Source organism: Thunnus albacares, chromosome 19 (assembly GCF_914725855.1).
Source record: "Thunnus albacares chromosome 19, fThuAlb1.1, whole genome shotgun sequence".
Taxonomy (NCBI): domain Eukaryota; kingdom Metazoa; phylum Chordata; class Actinopteri; order Scombriformes; family Scombridae; genus Thunnus; species Thunnus albacares.
This window is the reverse complement of record NC_058124.1, coordinates 30,000,796-30,016,945: the sequence shown is the minus strand read 5'-3', so window position 1 is coordinate 30,016,945 and position 16,150 is coordinate 30,000,796. Positions and strand designations below refer to the sequence as shown.

The 16,150-nt window shown below is 45.3% G+C and overlaps 1 protein-coding gene across 2 annotated transcripts in view; it reads right to left on the bottom strand.

Annotated features, from left to right (window-relative positions):
* LOC122969999 (semaphorin-6D-like) overlaps positions 1–16,150 on the bottom strand; it is a 140,169-nt gene that overhangs the window by 17,264 nt on the left and 106,755 nt on the right. For both annotated transcript variants that reach the window (XM_044336071.1, XM_044336072.1), the window contains exons 19-20: positions 11,756–11,814; positions 11,542–11,595 (exon numbers count right to left, since the gene is read on the bottom strand). In XM_044336071.1, coding sequence (XP_044192006.1) covers positions 11,542–11,595; positions 11,756–11,814 — 113 coding nt within the window. The remainder of the gene's footprint in view (positions 1–11,541; positions 11,596–11,755; positions 11,815–16,150) is intronic.

Here is a 16,150-nt window from a genome sequence, read left to right as displayed (position 1 = left end):
CGAAGGTTCCACAGGGTTCAGGTTTAGGTCCAATTCTTTTCTCTGTTTAAATCAACGACATTGTTTCATCTTTGACAAACTGTCTGCAGATGACACAGTGCTGCACACGACGGCTGCTGCCCGCCGCTGCTCTGACGCCCCAAAGATCACCAAACGTCCTTCAGCCAGCGAGACGTTTGTGCTTCTGCTGCTGTCAAAACCTCCAGGTTGCTTTAAAAGCACCTCTGAGTGCTAGAGGGGCTGCTAGAGAGCAGCTAGAGGGGCTGCTAGAGGGGCTGCTAGAGGGGCAGCTAGAGGGGCTGCTAGAGGGGCTGCTAGAGGGGCTGCTAGAGGGGCGGCTAGAGGGGCTGCTAGAGGGGCTGCTAGAGGGGCAGCTAGAGGGGCAGCTAGAGGGGCGGCTAGAGAGCAGCTAGAGGGGCTGCTAGAGGGGCAGCTAGAGGGGCTGCTAGAGGGGCAGCTAGAGGGGCGGCTAGAGGGGCTGCTAGAGGGGCTGCTAGAGGGGCTGCTAGAGGGGCTGCTAGAGGGGCTGCTAGAGGGGCTGCTAGAGAGCAGCTAGAGGGGCTGCTAGAGGGGCTGCTAGAGGGGCTGCTAGAGGGGCTGGTAGAGGGGCTGCTAGAGTGGCAGCTAGAGGGGCTGCTAGAGGGGCTGCTAGAGGGGCTGCTAGAGGGGCTGCTAGAGGGGCAGCTAGAGGGGCTGCTAGAGGGGCTGCTAGAGGGGCTGCTAGAGGGGCAGCTAGAGGGGCAGCTAGAGGGGCTGCTAGAGGGGCGGCTAGAGGGGCGGCTAGAGGGGCTGGTAGAGGGGCTGCTAGAGGGGCGGCTAGAGGGGCGGCTAGAGGGGCTGCTAGAGGGGCGGCTAGAGGGGCTGCTAGAGGGGCTGCTAGAGGGGCTGCTAGAGGGGCTGCTAGAGGGGCTGCTAGAGGGGCTGCTAGAGGGGCAGCTAGAGGGGCTGCTAGAGGGGCTGCTAGAGGGGCAGCTAGAGGGGCTGCTAGAGGGGCTGCTAGAGGGGCTGCTAGAGGGGCAGCTAGAGGGGCAGCTAGAGGGGCTGCTAGAGGGGCTGCTAGAGGGGCTGCTAGAGGGGCAGCTAGAGGGGCTGCTAGAGGGGCAGCTAGAGGGGCGGCTAGAGGGGCTGCTAGAGGGGCTGCTAGAGGGGCAGCTAGAGGGGCTGCTAGAGGGGCTGCTAGAGGGGCAGCTAGAGGGGCTGCTAGAGGGGCTGCTAGAGAGCAGCTAGAGGGGCTGCTAGAGGGGCTGCTAGAGGGGCTGCTAGAGGGGCTGGTAGAGGGGCTGCTAGAGTGGCAGCTAGAGGGGCTGCTAGAGGGGCTGCTAGAGGGGCTGCTAGAGGGGCTGCTAGCCAAGCTGCTGCTAATGTTTGCTCAGCTTGTTTCTCTGATAACTGAAGATCCAGGCATCCAAAGACTAAAATCCTAGCTGGTAGAGGGGCAGCTGATGGCTGTCAGAGCGAGTAGAGTTGTGCTTTACTTCCTGTCTTTACTGTAGGTTTTAGTAAGAGGCATACCGTTAAAGAGGCATATAATATGACAACTTCAAATGTTTGTTTTTTATTGATATCAATAAAGTGAATAACTTGTTTTTCATGTCATTCGTGTTATTTTTCTTATTGAAAAGTCAAATTATTTATTTGTAGGCTCTTATTTCACTCAACGGCACTTCAAACCTGAATGATCCTTCTGACAGCGTTGCTTTAACGTTCTGCAACGTTCTGCTAAACACCGAACACTTTAACTAATGCTGATAAAACAAAGTTCTGTTTTTTCAGAACCAGAGCTGTGATGACCTTCATACTGCTCTACTGACCGACTCTACTGACTGATTCTATCGAGCGACTCTACTGACCCACTCTACTGACCGACTCTACTGACTGATTCTATCGAGCGACTCTACTGACCCACTCTACTGACCGACTCTACTGACGACTCTACTGACCGACTCTACTGACTGATTCTACTGACTGATTCTACTGACTGATTCTACTGACCGACTCTACTGACTGATTCTATCGAGCGACTCTACTGACCCACTCTACTGACCGACTCTACTGACCCACTCTACTGACCGACTCTACTGACTGATTCTACTGACTGATTCTACTGACTGATTCTACTGACCGACTCTACTGACGACTCTACTGACGACTCTACTGACTGATTCTATCGAGCGACTCTACTGACCCGCTCTACTGACCCGCTCTACTGACTGATTCTACTGACTGATTCTACTGACTGATTCTACTGACCGACTCTACTGACCGACTCTACTGACGACTCTACTGACTGATTCTATCGAGCGACTCTACTGACCCGCTCTACTGACCCGCTCTACTGACTGATTCTACTGACTGATTCTATCGAGCGACTCTACTGACCCACTCTACTGACCGACTCTACTGACCGATTCTACTGACGACTCTACCGACCTGCTCTACTGACCCGCTCTACTGACCGACTCTACTGACCCGCTCTACTGACCCGCTCTACTGACTGATTCTACTGACTGATTCTACTGACTGATTCTACTGACCGACTCTACTGACTGATTCTACTGACCCGCTCTACTGACCCGCTCTACTGACCCGCTCTACTGACTGATTCTACTGACTGATTCTACTGACTGATTCTACTGACTGATTCTACTGACTGATTCTACTGACCGACTCTACTGACCCGCTCTACTGACCGACTCTACTGACCCGCTCTACTGACCCGCTCTACTGACTGATTCTACTGACTGATTCTACTGACTGATTCTACTGACTGATTCTACTGACTGATTCTACTGACCGACTCTACTGACCCGCTCTACTGACCCGCTCTACTGACTGATTCTACTGACTGATTCTACTGACCCACTCTACTGACCGATTCTACCGAGCGACTCTACTGACCTGTGCGTGTGTGTGTTTGTGTGTTTGTTACCTCATTGGGACCTTTACTGGTATATACACCAAGCTTGTTGGGACCAGTAGTCCTCACGGGGACCGAAGGTTCTACTGAGGCTGAACATCATTCTGAGGTTCTGGTTTGACTTAAATTCAAACTAATATTCTTGATGACAAATTCAAAAACGTTGATGAGAATTTCTGAGTCTGAATCGTTAATTAGTTTTATAAACGTGTTCGAGTGTTAAAGCTTTTGAATCATTTGGTTTTGTTGCACTTTGAAGAAACGCTCAGATATTAAAATGTTTTACTCTTATTAGATGTTTCTGCCTCTTTAAACATTTATTGATCTTCTATTGGACCTTCTGTTATTCTATAATATCACTGATGTTATATTTCAGCCTCCGTTAGACTCTTATATCGCAGCTTTTTTCCATTTGCATCTTGTTTTGTATTTCGTGTCTTTATCAGCTGGATGTGAAGACGTTTTACTGGGAACGTGTGTAAGATCTTTCTGTGTGTGTGTTTGTATGTGATTTATTTATTTAGTCCATCTTTTCCCTTTGTTATCGCCGTACAGCCTGTCTGTGTGACGGCTGTTCAGATGTTGTGTGGTGTTTGTCATGACTGACGTTTGCTCTCATGGTCTCAGACACATTTTCCTTCTTTTCTTGTTTATTAATGTGACTGAAGTGAAAAACAGTCACGAAGAACAGCAGGAGTTCTGAACTATTTCTTATGAACGACGTCTAACCGAGACTTTCTGCAGCGACGACGCTCAGTTTAATATTTCCATAATCTCATATATCACCTCTGATGCCTCCATTCAGACTCTTCTGGTCTGCAAGTGAGTTGTTATTTCTGAAGAGGACACGACTGATTAAGAGTGGAGGACACTTTCTCATTTAAATGTCACACTGGCTGTTGCTGTTGATTGATAATTCTCTTTACACAGACTCTTTACACTTCAATTAAACAGCATGTCAGCTGCTAAGTATCCTTTAAATGTCAGTGTGAAACTTTAAAGACAGAAGAAGCCGTTGTGTTGAATGTGATGTGAGTCACACCGTCGTCTCCCTCGAGGCGACAGAAATCCCCGAACCGCCTCCGCCGCCGCCGCCGCAGCAGCAGCTCGCTGTCCGACAGCAGAGACCCAACAAAAACACAAGAGTTTGTCCTTCACGCTGACGAAGTCAAACTTCTGTTGGTGTAAAAAACACGCCGCTGTCCGTGAGATGAACTCACATCAGAAACCAAACAACCGCAGCAGCAATCACCAGTCAGTCTGGTGGTTTTCATGGTTTAACACAGGTTGATTACAGGAGTTCAACCAGTTTAAACCTCTTATATACTCATTAAACAACATCATAGATAAAATACATACACACACATATATATGTATATATGTATATATATATATATATATATATACACATATATACATATATAATACATATAACACATGCCTCCTCTATTAATCCTGTTATATGTGCAGATTCAGTGATCAGCAGGAGTTTGCTGCTGTTCTCAGGATAACAGGCGTTGATGGTGTTTACATGTTTACACCTAACAATTATTTTCATTATCGATTAATCTGACAATTTTTTTAATTGATTAATTGATTAGTTGTTTGGTTTTGGAAGCTGAAATCAGAGAATTTGGACTTTTTCATCTTAAAAAATGACTCCAAATGATTAAACAGTTATCAAAATAATTGACAACTAATTGATTAATCGAGTAATTGTTGCACCTCTAGTTAACATATATACTGTATTTTTAAAAAAGCATAATTTTTAACATTTTAATTGAATAAAACTTTATTTTCGAAACTGAATGTGAACACTGAGTATTTACATTTTATAGAGTTAACTATATATATATATGTGTGTGTGTGTGTGTGTGTGTGTGTATATATATGTATATATATATATATGTATGTAGAGTTATGGAGTTCTGCTCTGGATTTAAACTGCCGACTTTTCCCTCCATGAATCATGAGACTGTTTGTCTGCACGTGTTCGACTGTGCATCCTGATACAGTGAGAAACACACTGAAGCGTTGTGCTCCGTAGGTCTTATAATCTTCACGCTACAGCAACTATGTTTATAACTTTAACTTATAACGGCGAACGTCCAGCCTGCATCACATGCGGGTGTGTAATGCAGGGCGTCCTCATACTTTTGGCCAAAACTAAACAGTTAAATGAGGAGAGGAAGACTCTGCAAACTTCAGGACATCAACTCGTTTTAATTGTTCATTGTTAAGTGCGACACTCAGCAGCAGAGTGAAGCTGGTTTCCTGGATCACAGACATCACAGTGAGTAATGCGAAGGTCACACACACACACACACATTCATGTCATCCAAGAACGATCATAATTTGCATTTGCAGAACTCATTCTGCACAATGTCAACTCCCATCTAATAGAAAACTTCCCTGTAATAGCACACTGCAGCATAATGGCCAATTTATGTCCATTCAGAGCCAAAACTAACCCCGCAGGCCTCCCTCGCACTGCATTAAATAACCAATTTGCAGCGAAGATGTCATTACGGGAACAGTTCCCCCGCCAAACGATGTCATTACCGTAATGACAGGCACTCTAGCGCAGCGCGGCGGATAGACACGGGCGAAAACATCAGTCATTCATTGTGTTGGGAGTCCTTCATGCCCGGCTGGCCTCAGACTGCATTACAGAGGAGCTGCCTGCTGTCAGTACGCTGCATAATGGCACCAACAGCTTCCTCTCCGGCTTAATCGCTGCATATTTAACCTGGACTTCGGTTCTCACAACGACAGCATGAAGAACGAGCCGAGCGAGGCCGATGTTGGCGAGCTCGTGTGCCGTTCACTCTGCGGGTAATCGCTGCAGGCGTCAATAAAAACCTAAAACTTCAATGACACGCTTAATCACCACACAATTAGTGTGAGTCAAGAGATGAATCAGAGCAAAAAGTATGTAAATGAATCCGGCCGGCGTCTCCTGCTGCGCCTGCGAGCACGTCAGTCAGCGAGGCTAATCACCGCACAGCCTGCAAAACCGTGTTTATAGACGGACGAGTCTGTTTTCATACTGACGCCTTGTTTCAGTCATTAAAGAGGTGAAGAACAGGTGAAGCTGCTGCATAGAAACACATTCAGCACAAGTTTGACACCATTTTGTTGACAAATTTCTAGCGAAAGTCGGGAACGATGAACGACTCTGTAGTCGAACAACAGTCACCAGACCGCCGGCGTCACTCACAGCACGTCTGCAGCCATGATCGACAGTTTCTTGACCCTCCTCCCTGACGACCTATGACCTCGCAGAAGGTCGTGAATGATGATTGGTCGGCTCGTACTCGTAGCGTTGCTATGAATGTGTGGTGTGATGCTGGCGTTGGACGTCGTCCTCTCGCTGCTGACAGACTAAAGGAGCAGTCAGTGATGTTTTACCGGCTCCGTCTTCAGCTTCTCTGCCCTTTTCAGACATGGAACGCAGAACGTTTCACTTCATCTGTCTGTTAAAGTGATGTTTCTGTCAGTCTGACACAGATGATGTTCAGCTTTATACAGACGTGGCAGGATGTTTACAGGAAGATATTACACGACAGTGACGAGTTAAAAATCCTCTGATAAGGAGGAAGAGAAGAGTTTTCTGTTCTCTCTCAGGCCTACCAGCAGGATTTATGACATCACAACCAGTTTGGAGCCAGTCGAGGTCCAGTATGTAACTGACACAGAGTGACATGAAACATCTGGCGTCCAGCAGGATTCACAGGTTCTGGAGTCTTAACGAGGGAGAACGAGGAGATGCAAACCGTATCAGACACAAAGTATTATTTCACTGAGAATATTTTATATAAATCATGTCTGGAGCATCTTTAAACTACAGAGCAGGAGTTTCTGCAAATACCTTCAACCACAATAAAACGGCAGAACAGGTGATTCTCCTCCTACTGAGCATGTGCGGAGGACAGACGAGCAGAAAACCAGCAAAGAAGAAACGATAAACTGTTTCTGTTCCTGATGTTCAGTTTATCGCAGCAGATTCCAACAGTTTGAGCAAAGAAAGACGGTCGACAGCGACGTTAAACTCTGAACAAGCTGTAAACGACGAAGAGAACAACACTCGCACGACGCCGTCCGCCATCGCTGCTATCCTTTCTTCTTCTTCCTCTTCCAATAAAACGCCGCACAACCCCGAACGCACCACAACACCAAGCCGGCGTTTCACATTTACACTCTGGAGGACGTTTAGGAAAAACTCTGTTTTAGTCTGAAGAAGAAGAGGAAGAAGAAGAAGAAGAAGAAGAAGTGTTTATGAGTTGAACCAGCTGACTGTAGACGTGGTCTGAATGAATCAGTTTGATTATTTAAAGTTATTAGAGAGTGAACTCTGGTTACGACTCTGCTCAGATTATTATTGTTTGACAGGAGAATAGTTTTTATAGATTAATGTGATATCTGATCTGCTTTACGACTGCAGTCACGACTTCACAGCGTTTGTTTGTTCAGTGAATCAGCTGTTAGCAGGTCACATGATGATCAGAAAACTTCAAATGTGATGATTCTGCAGTCACAGAGCATCTTTATGGATTAGATTAGATTAGATTAGATTAGATTAGATTAGATTAGATTAGATTAGATCAGATTTATGGATGTTTGCTTGATAAAAATGAGCCAATTGAACATTCATTAAACACATAACTTGAGTCATGTGATTTAATGACCTTCCTGAATGCAGCAGGTAGTGAAATGTGTGTTTTCTACACTCGTTTCTCTTGGACAGCAGCTCTCGGCTCTGCGAGCTCCTCTCTTGTCTTTTTCCTCTTTTTTTTAACTGCGTACTTTTCATTCCAGTCGTCTAACGAGCCCTCGTTTAGATGCCAGGTGAATGCAATTAACTGAGGAGGCAGAATACAAAGCGAGCTGCTCTCTGAGCTGCGAGGACTGCGGGGGTTTAAAACCGCTGCTCCGGTGGACTTCAGCGTGTTTGATAGGATCTGAACCGCAACAGCACGCCTGCCTCAGGAACGCAGCCAAAAAATACAAAACACGACGACGACGTGAGACTCCTGATGAAAGACGTCATTCAGACGCGGATTACAGGAAGTAGTTTTTAGTTTCATTTATCTCAGCGATGTTTTCTTCATCCTTCATTCTTTGTATTTTTCTTCATCACAGCTATTGTAACTGTTGATGTGATGCAGCCACTTCAGTTCGCTTCAAGTGTTCCTGAACGACAGACCGAGTTCATGTCAAGTAGTCCACATATCAGGAATCTGCCTCTCTCCTCTCTGGCTTTAATCACACTATAGAGCCTTAATGGGATTCAGTGCACGGGTCTGCTGTCGCTCTGTGAATGACAATACCTCCTCGCCGCTTCACAAGCAGGACTCCTGACAGGCAGGTAGCAGCAGCAGAGACGCAGCTATGAATACAGAGCGGCCGCCGCTTTGATCTGCTGGATTGTGATCTAGTGGAGGGTAATAACGTCCGACCGAGCGACGGGCTACTGTACACCAACACCAGTCAAATGAGGCGGAATAACTGGATTTCTTCCAGTTGAGTTTGAGCTCGTTAGTGGAGTCGAGACTCTTCCAGCTGAGCCGGACCCATCAACAAACCGCTCTTCACTTCTCGTCTTCTCAGAGACTCAGTCACATGATTCTCTGGGCTGAAGGAACGTTTCATAAATCTGCTGCAGTGGAAGAAGTGTTTGATGTATGTTTGTCTCGTAGAGACGAACCTACAGTGAATTATCAGTGACTTCATAGTGAGTTTCAGCTTGTTGTTTATCAGTTAGCTGTAGACTAGCTGGTGAACATAGTGGAGCATTTAGCAGCTGAAGAGCCAGATGTTTCCCTCAGGAGCTGGTAGAGAGTAAAAACAGCTAAAAGAGAGCGAATATTAGACAGAAACACGACTCCACATGAATGATGATGTTGCTCCGTAACTGCTGGATGTGGAAATAAGCAGCTGTTTGCAACATAAAGGACGTTTACAGGACTGCACCCCCACCTGGTTCTAACAACACTAAACCGACCAGCAGGACAGTTACAGTCTCTCAACTCTGTGACTGTTGGAACATATTTGCCCGTCAGACAGACCTGGATGTGTTCACTTCATCTGTATCGACATGCATTAACTACGCAGTAGAACGAGAAACCATCAGTCAAACAGCTGCTCAGAGCTTTTAGATCAGGAGACGCCTCAGCGACTGACTCACTACGGATAGAGGAACTCAACAGGAACTCCGACCTACGGAGGATGTGGCATCACACACAGCGAACACCAGCCGACAACAAACAATAACCGACCTCCAGTGACCTTTACTGGAAACACGGCGAGAGAGACAGTATGACATGTGATAAAGGTCTCTGCTGGAATCAAACCAGGAACGCTGCACTGATGTGCTGAGCAACCGTTCAGCTACAGGGACGCTCTGTAGAAGAAGATGATGACATGGTGCAGGTGCAGTAAGATCCTGCTGACTGCAGCTCTTCGTCAGACATCATCATCACACTGCTCGTACTCTGATCCGCTGAACAAACAGCTCTAAATATCTCCAGATCTTGTTGTGTTGACCTGTTTTTATTGTAGAATAGCAACACTAACGAAGCTCTGCTAATTAGGTGATAAACACATTTAATTTCCCATAAATTCTTCACAATAAAAGCTTTTAATATGAAGCAGTGAAGCAGGAAATGCTGGTTTTCATCAGCAGTAACTTAACACGACGGCTGAAAGCGAGCAGGAAACAGTGAAATACGGCTGATATCTGACTGGGGGGGGGCGTCTGTCACGGGTCAGCCATGGTCAGGACTGCCAGCTCAGCTCGTCACGGTTATCCCCTGCTGTGATACTGTACTGTACCAACATGCTGGCTAAAGTCTGACAGGGTTTGAACCAGTCAGCATCCACCACGTCCTCAGGCTGAAGGACCTTAAAGTTTCTCTGACAGCTGAGACCTGCTCCAACTGACAAAGAGCCTCAACTTCTCTCTAGAAATACCGAGTCAGTCGTCGTTCTGGTCTCAGTCTCTACATTCAGGTCCTGTAATTAGTGTGCTGGTCTCATTTTGGAAATTATTGCTCCATTAATAAGATTTGAAGACTTATAGCAGCTTTGATGTCTGCTGTGTGTCCAGCTTCAGATACAGCGGTCAGCAGTGAGGTTCACGTCTATATGTGCTGTTTATTTATAACTCTGAGAGATGTCTGACAGTTGCAGCTTATTTTAATACTTATTTGGTTGAAAATGTTTGACACTAGAGACGTTGTTCTTTGTTCTCAGTGGATATCAGTCTGCTTCACTTCTGTTTGTGTGTGAAAAATAAATCTGTTATGGTCCAACAGGCCGAAGCTGATATACAGTCATACAGTCATACAGTCATACAGATATACAGTCATACAGACATACAGTCATACAGTCATACAGACATACAGACATACAGTCATACAGACATACAGATATACAGACATACAGTCATACAGTCATACAGATATACAGTCATACAGACATACAGTCAAACAGACATACAGACATACAGACATACAGTCATACAGACATACAGTCATACAGTCATACAGTCATACAGTCAAACAGACATACAGACATACAGATATACAGTCATACAGTCATACAGTCATACAGATATACAGTCATACAGACATACAGTCATACAGACATACAGTCATACAGACATACAGATATACAGACATACAGTCATACAGTCATACAGATATACAGTCATACAGACATACAGTCATACAGTCATACAGACATACAGACATACAGATATACAGTCATACAGACATACAGTCATACAGACATACAGTCATACAGACATACAGATATACAGACATACAGTCATACAGTCATACAGATATACAGTCATACAGACATACAGTCATACAGTCATACAGACATACAGACATACAGACATACAGATATACAGTCATACAGACATACAGTCATACAGACATACAGTCATACAGACATACAGATATACAGACATACAGTCATACAGTCATACAGATATACAGACATACAGTCATACAGACATACAGACATACAGATATACAGTCATACAGACATACAGACATACAGATATACAGTCATACAGACATACAGTCATACAGATATACAGTCATACAGATATACAGACATACAGTCATACAGTCATACAGATATACAGATATACAGTCATACAGATATACAGACATACAGTCATACAGTCATACAGATATACAGACATACAGACATACAGTCATACAGACATACAGTCATACAGTCATACAGACATACAGTCATACAGATATACAGTCATACAGATATACAGACATACAGACATACAGTCATACAGACATACAGATATACAGTCATACAGACATACAGTCATACAGACATACAGACATACAGTCATACAGACATACAGTCATACAGACATACAGTCATACAGTCATACAGTCATACAGATATACAGACATACAGATATACAGTCATACAGTCATACAGTCATACAGACATACAGTCATACAGACATACAGTCATACAGTCATACAGTCATACAGATATACAGACATACTTTTGTCAAATATATTCCTGGAAGGCCGGCTTTGGGCCACGGGCCACTGTTTGCCCAGCTCTCTTGTGTTTCTTACCGTAGGCGGAGTCGGCGGCGGACTCTTGGTTCCGTGTGGTCGCCAACACGTCGGCTGCACAAAACACACAGAACATCTGAAACATTAATCTCATTGAAACCCTCACAGTCTTCTTATCTGCTGCACTTTATTGGCTGTATCACTGCTGAGGTTTAATAATTCACTGGTTTCTTACAGCTGCTGTTGCCGTGGTGATTGTGTGTGTTTATCTCACCGTGGCAGCTGTCCGGGTGAAGCGAGTGGTCGCCCTCGATATCCTGTTCGAACCCCGCCCTGCAGACAGGAGGGAGAGGAGGAATTAAGACAAACAAAAGATACAATATCGACCGGAGAACAATCCAGACGCAGCGCCTCCTCCTCTCATGGCGGTTGCCGTCGGTTACCGTTGCCTGCAAATCTAATCAATGATGTATAACCACGGCGACCAGAAAAGGAGTCGTTAATTAAATTATGTCACATTCTTCATCTGCAGCTTAATCTGGAAGGTGGAGAAAAAAGAAAACACAAATTCACCTTTTTGGGTCATCCAATCAGAGGAAAGGAGGGTGACATTTGTCCAATCAGAGGACAGACGGTGACCATGAGACACACAGAGTACAGTGCGGCGGCGGCGTGCATCTCTGCAGCTCCAGTAAATGAAGCCATTTACTTTCCTCACAGCGTCTCCGACGGCGCCGACGCTCATCTGACCTTCAAATCCTTTTTTAAAGTGGCAACAAATCAGGTTTTTACTGTCGACTGCAGTTTTACCATCGCAGTACCTCGCAGGAGGGATCAGGGCCGATCGATCAATACACACTGAGTGCTGCAGCTAATGATTGATCTGTTGATTGTTTTCTGGATCGATCAATCAGTTGCTTGGTCCATAAAATGTCAGAAAACTGTTGATCAGTGTTTCTCAAAAGTCCAAGACGACGTCTCGTTTCGTCCACAAACTCAAAGATCTTCAGTTTACTGACTGAAGAAACCAGAAAACATTCACATCTGAGGAACCTTAAACTCATCATCATCATCAGAAAACAGTCCCACTAACTGTTACTGGGACCAGTCATCCATCATTTATCTCAGGGTTAGGTTGTTGAGATGTCTCTCTCTGGACAGACGGAGCGACGCCGACGTCCTCCAAGAAAAACAACCACAAACAAAATCAAAACTCTAAAATTAAAAAGACTTTTTCTGCCAAAGTTCTTCTTTTTTTCAAAGTCAGCCAGACGTCTCCGTGACTCACTTTTTCATCCAAACACACAAACAAAGAGGGAACATTTGGCGACGCTCCAGTAAACCAACTTACAGTCAGAACCCATCAGCAGGAAGTTGGGAGTCGGCGTGATGTTTCTGGAGGCGGGCGGATATTTCCCCAGAAACATTAGAGAGAGTGAAGAGGTACTTTTTGTTTTTCAGACTGCGGCGCTCAGCCCACGTCCTCGTTTATTTGGCACGACGTGTTTTCCAGCTCAGTTTATCACCTTCTGTCTGCATCTGCATCACCTGCACATCACTCTTTATTCAATCTGTTTATAATGTCTGCCGTTGACTCAGCTTCACCCTGCTGTCGCCATAGCTACGTCTTCATCCATCATCTCCCTCATTAGCAGGTGCATCCTCATAGTTTAAACTCCTGTCACTGATCCAAGTTACTGTTTAGATGAGTGCAGACTTTACTTTACTCTTCTTCAACGGTTTAATGGCGCCGACTGGAGAATCGGCGCCACCTGCTGTTTATCTGCTAACATTCACACAACAGCAGTGGACGGAAACAAACAAGCATTCGTATTTCTTTTGCTGATTCTCTTGAAATTCAGTTAAAACTTGTGTTACATTTGGACGGAAACCAGACGAGTGTTAAAGTCAGGAGGAAGAACTTGAACTCATCACCTCACTGTTGCTCCTGATGTTTGGACGTCTACATACATTTGGCCGTGTGATGTTTCATTTATTAGCAAACAGCAGCTCTGCTCTGCTACATATACCTGTAAACACGGAGCTCATTCACTGAACTGTGTCTGGATTTATCATGAAATCATTATGCTTTGCTCTGCTCGCTCGCTCTATATTTACCTCTCTCCACCTCACTTATTTGCTAACTCGTTCGCCCCCTCAGTCACTCAATATTTATCTGCCTTATCACTCATTCTCTCTCTCTCTCCATCAGCAGCCTTCCTCCGTCTCTGCGGACTCGTTTCCACCAGCGTGGGCTGTGATGTAAGTGAGGAGAGAGAAAGGCGACAGCGAGCCGCTATAAATCCCGAACCCCCTCGGGCACCTGAACGCCTCGTTCACCTAGCGAGGAGACGGAAATAGACTCGGTCGGTTATAAAACGCAGCCGAGTCGAGGCTCTTCAGTGGAGGCGTTAACAGGTTTCACAGGCTGTGAAAAGTCATTACGACGCACAAACGGCTGCAGAAAAAGAACATTTAAAGGTTTTTTACACTCACATGATACGTTTGAGGTTCTGATGGACAGTTTCAGGTTTGAAGTCGGTGAAACTTTCTCTGAGAGACTGAAGACTTGAATTAAAGGACTTGGATTTGCCCCAGAAGCCTTAAAAACAGCTGCGTGTAGGTCGGGATGTAATCAGGTCGTTACTGTCACCAGAGTCATTAAATCTAAATCACTGGAGTCCATCAGGTTTAAAAGACCAGAGACTTGAGGTTGAACCGGGACTCTGATCCACCTGAGACTTCAGACTCGCTCTGAAAGACTCCAACGACTTGAGACCTGAAAAAAAAAAAGACTTGAGACTTGACTTTGTCTTAAAAAGCACTTTGTATATGATGCTGTCGGTAGAAAGCAACACTCGCTGACGTCACAGTGTTTTAAGAACAGCTGTTTATAGATCAATAATCAGGAAATTAAAGCCGGAAAGAACCGACATGCATCCGACGCCGCCGAGGACCAGCAGACCTGACGACTGAAGCGTCTCATTTCCTGTCGGCTTCGAGGCTCCAACACAGTTGTTAGATGAGTTTAAACCTGATGGCGGCGGTTTTTCTGCGCCCGCTAACGGCCATAAACTCAAACCCTGAAGCTCCGGTGAGACGGCGGCGCCTGCTGAACTGCTTAGATGATGATGAAGATGATGAAGGAATAACAGCAGTGTGTGTCATTGGATGAACGTGTCAGCTTCACTTTCTAATGATGACGAAGGTTCAGGATGAACCTTAAAGACATAAAATGAAAAATATATTTTACAAGTTCTTGTGTGTGTCCCATGTTAATTACACCACATGTTTCTCTGACCTTAACAAAGTGATCATTTTAACCCAAACCATCATCTTTAAATCACAGATCTGAGCTTCATGTGGAGGATTTGCTGGTAAAAAGAATCTCCTGTTGTGGGTCAATGAAGATCTGAGGTGAAGTAAACGGTCTTGTATTAATATATTTTAGTTTCTTTTAGTTTGTTGCTGCCTGCATCAAATTCAAAACCCTGACAGTCGCTTATAGAACAGCTCCTGCCTACCTGAACTCCCTCGTCCAGGTCTACAGTCCCTCCCGCTCACCTGCCTGGTACCACAGCAGGACCCTCAGTCACCAGCTGGACTCTGCAGTTCCCCGCTGATGGAACGAGTTCCCAAACTTTTAACTACAGACCAGCAAACACCTCAGCACCTGTGTCTATGTCCTGTCAGACCTGAAGCTTCATTACTGTTGTTCTCTCCTCACACATCCTGCTCAGGTTGGATTCACTTTCATGTCGACGTCGCTTCGGATAAAATCGTCAAAACGAATTGTAATTATAACATATTTAACATTCTAGTGAAGTCTGAAGGTCGCTGCTGTCATTCAAAGATCACATCTGTCATGTTTCTTCATCTCCATCAGTCTGTCAGAGCAGCTTATTAAAGCCCTCACACACACACACACACACACACACACACACACAGTCTCCTGGGAAACAGCTGACTCGCTGCCACGACAACCATCTCCATCTTTATTTCCACTTTCCTGTTTTCATCTGTTTTCTCTCCAGTTGAAGTTACATAAACTCTTAAACTGACTGGTCCAGCTGCCCTCGATTCAACCCTCCTAAACCCTAACCCCAACCCCAACCCTAACCCCTAACCCTCCTAACCCTAACCCTAACCCCTAACCCCAACCCTAACCCTCCTAACCCCTAACTCCTAATTCTCCTAACCCCTAACCCTACTCTAACCCTATCCCTAACCCCTAACCCTTCAACCCTCCTAAACCCTAACCCTAACCCTCTTAACCCCTACCCCTAACCCTAATTCTAACTCCTAACCCTACCCTTAATTTTAACCCCTAACCCTAATTCTAACTCCTAACCCTACCCTTAATTTTAACCCCTAACCCTAATTCTAACCCCTAACCCTCGGTTCAACCCTCCTAACCCTAATTTTAACCCCAACCCTAACCCTATTAACCCCTACCCCTAACCCTAATTCTAACTCCTAACCCTACCCTTAATTTTAACCCCTAACCCTAATTCTAACCCCTAACCCCAACCCTAATCCCTAACCCTAGCCCAAAACCCTAACCCTGACCCTAACCCCTAACTCTCTTAACCCTAACCCCAACCCTAACCCTTCAACCCTCCTAACCCCTAACCCTACCCTAACCCCAACCCTAACCCTCTTAACCCTA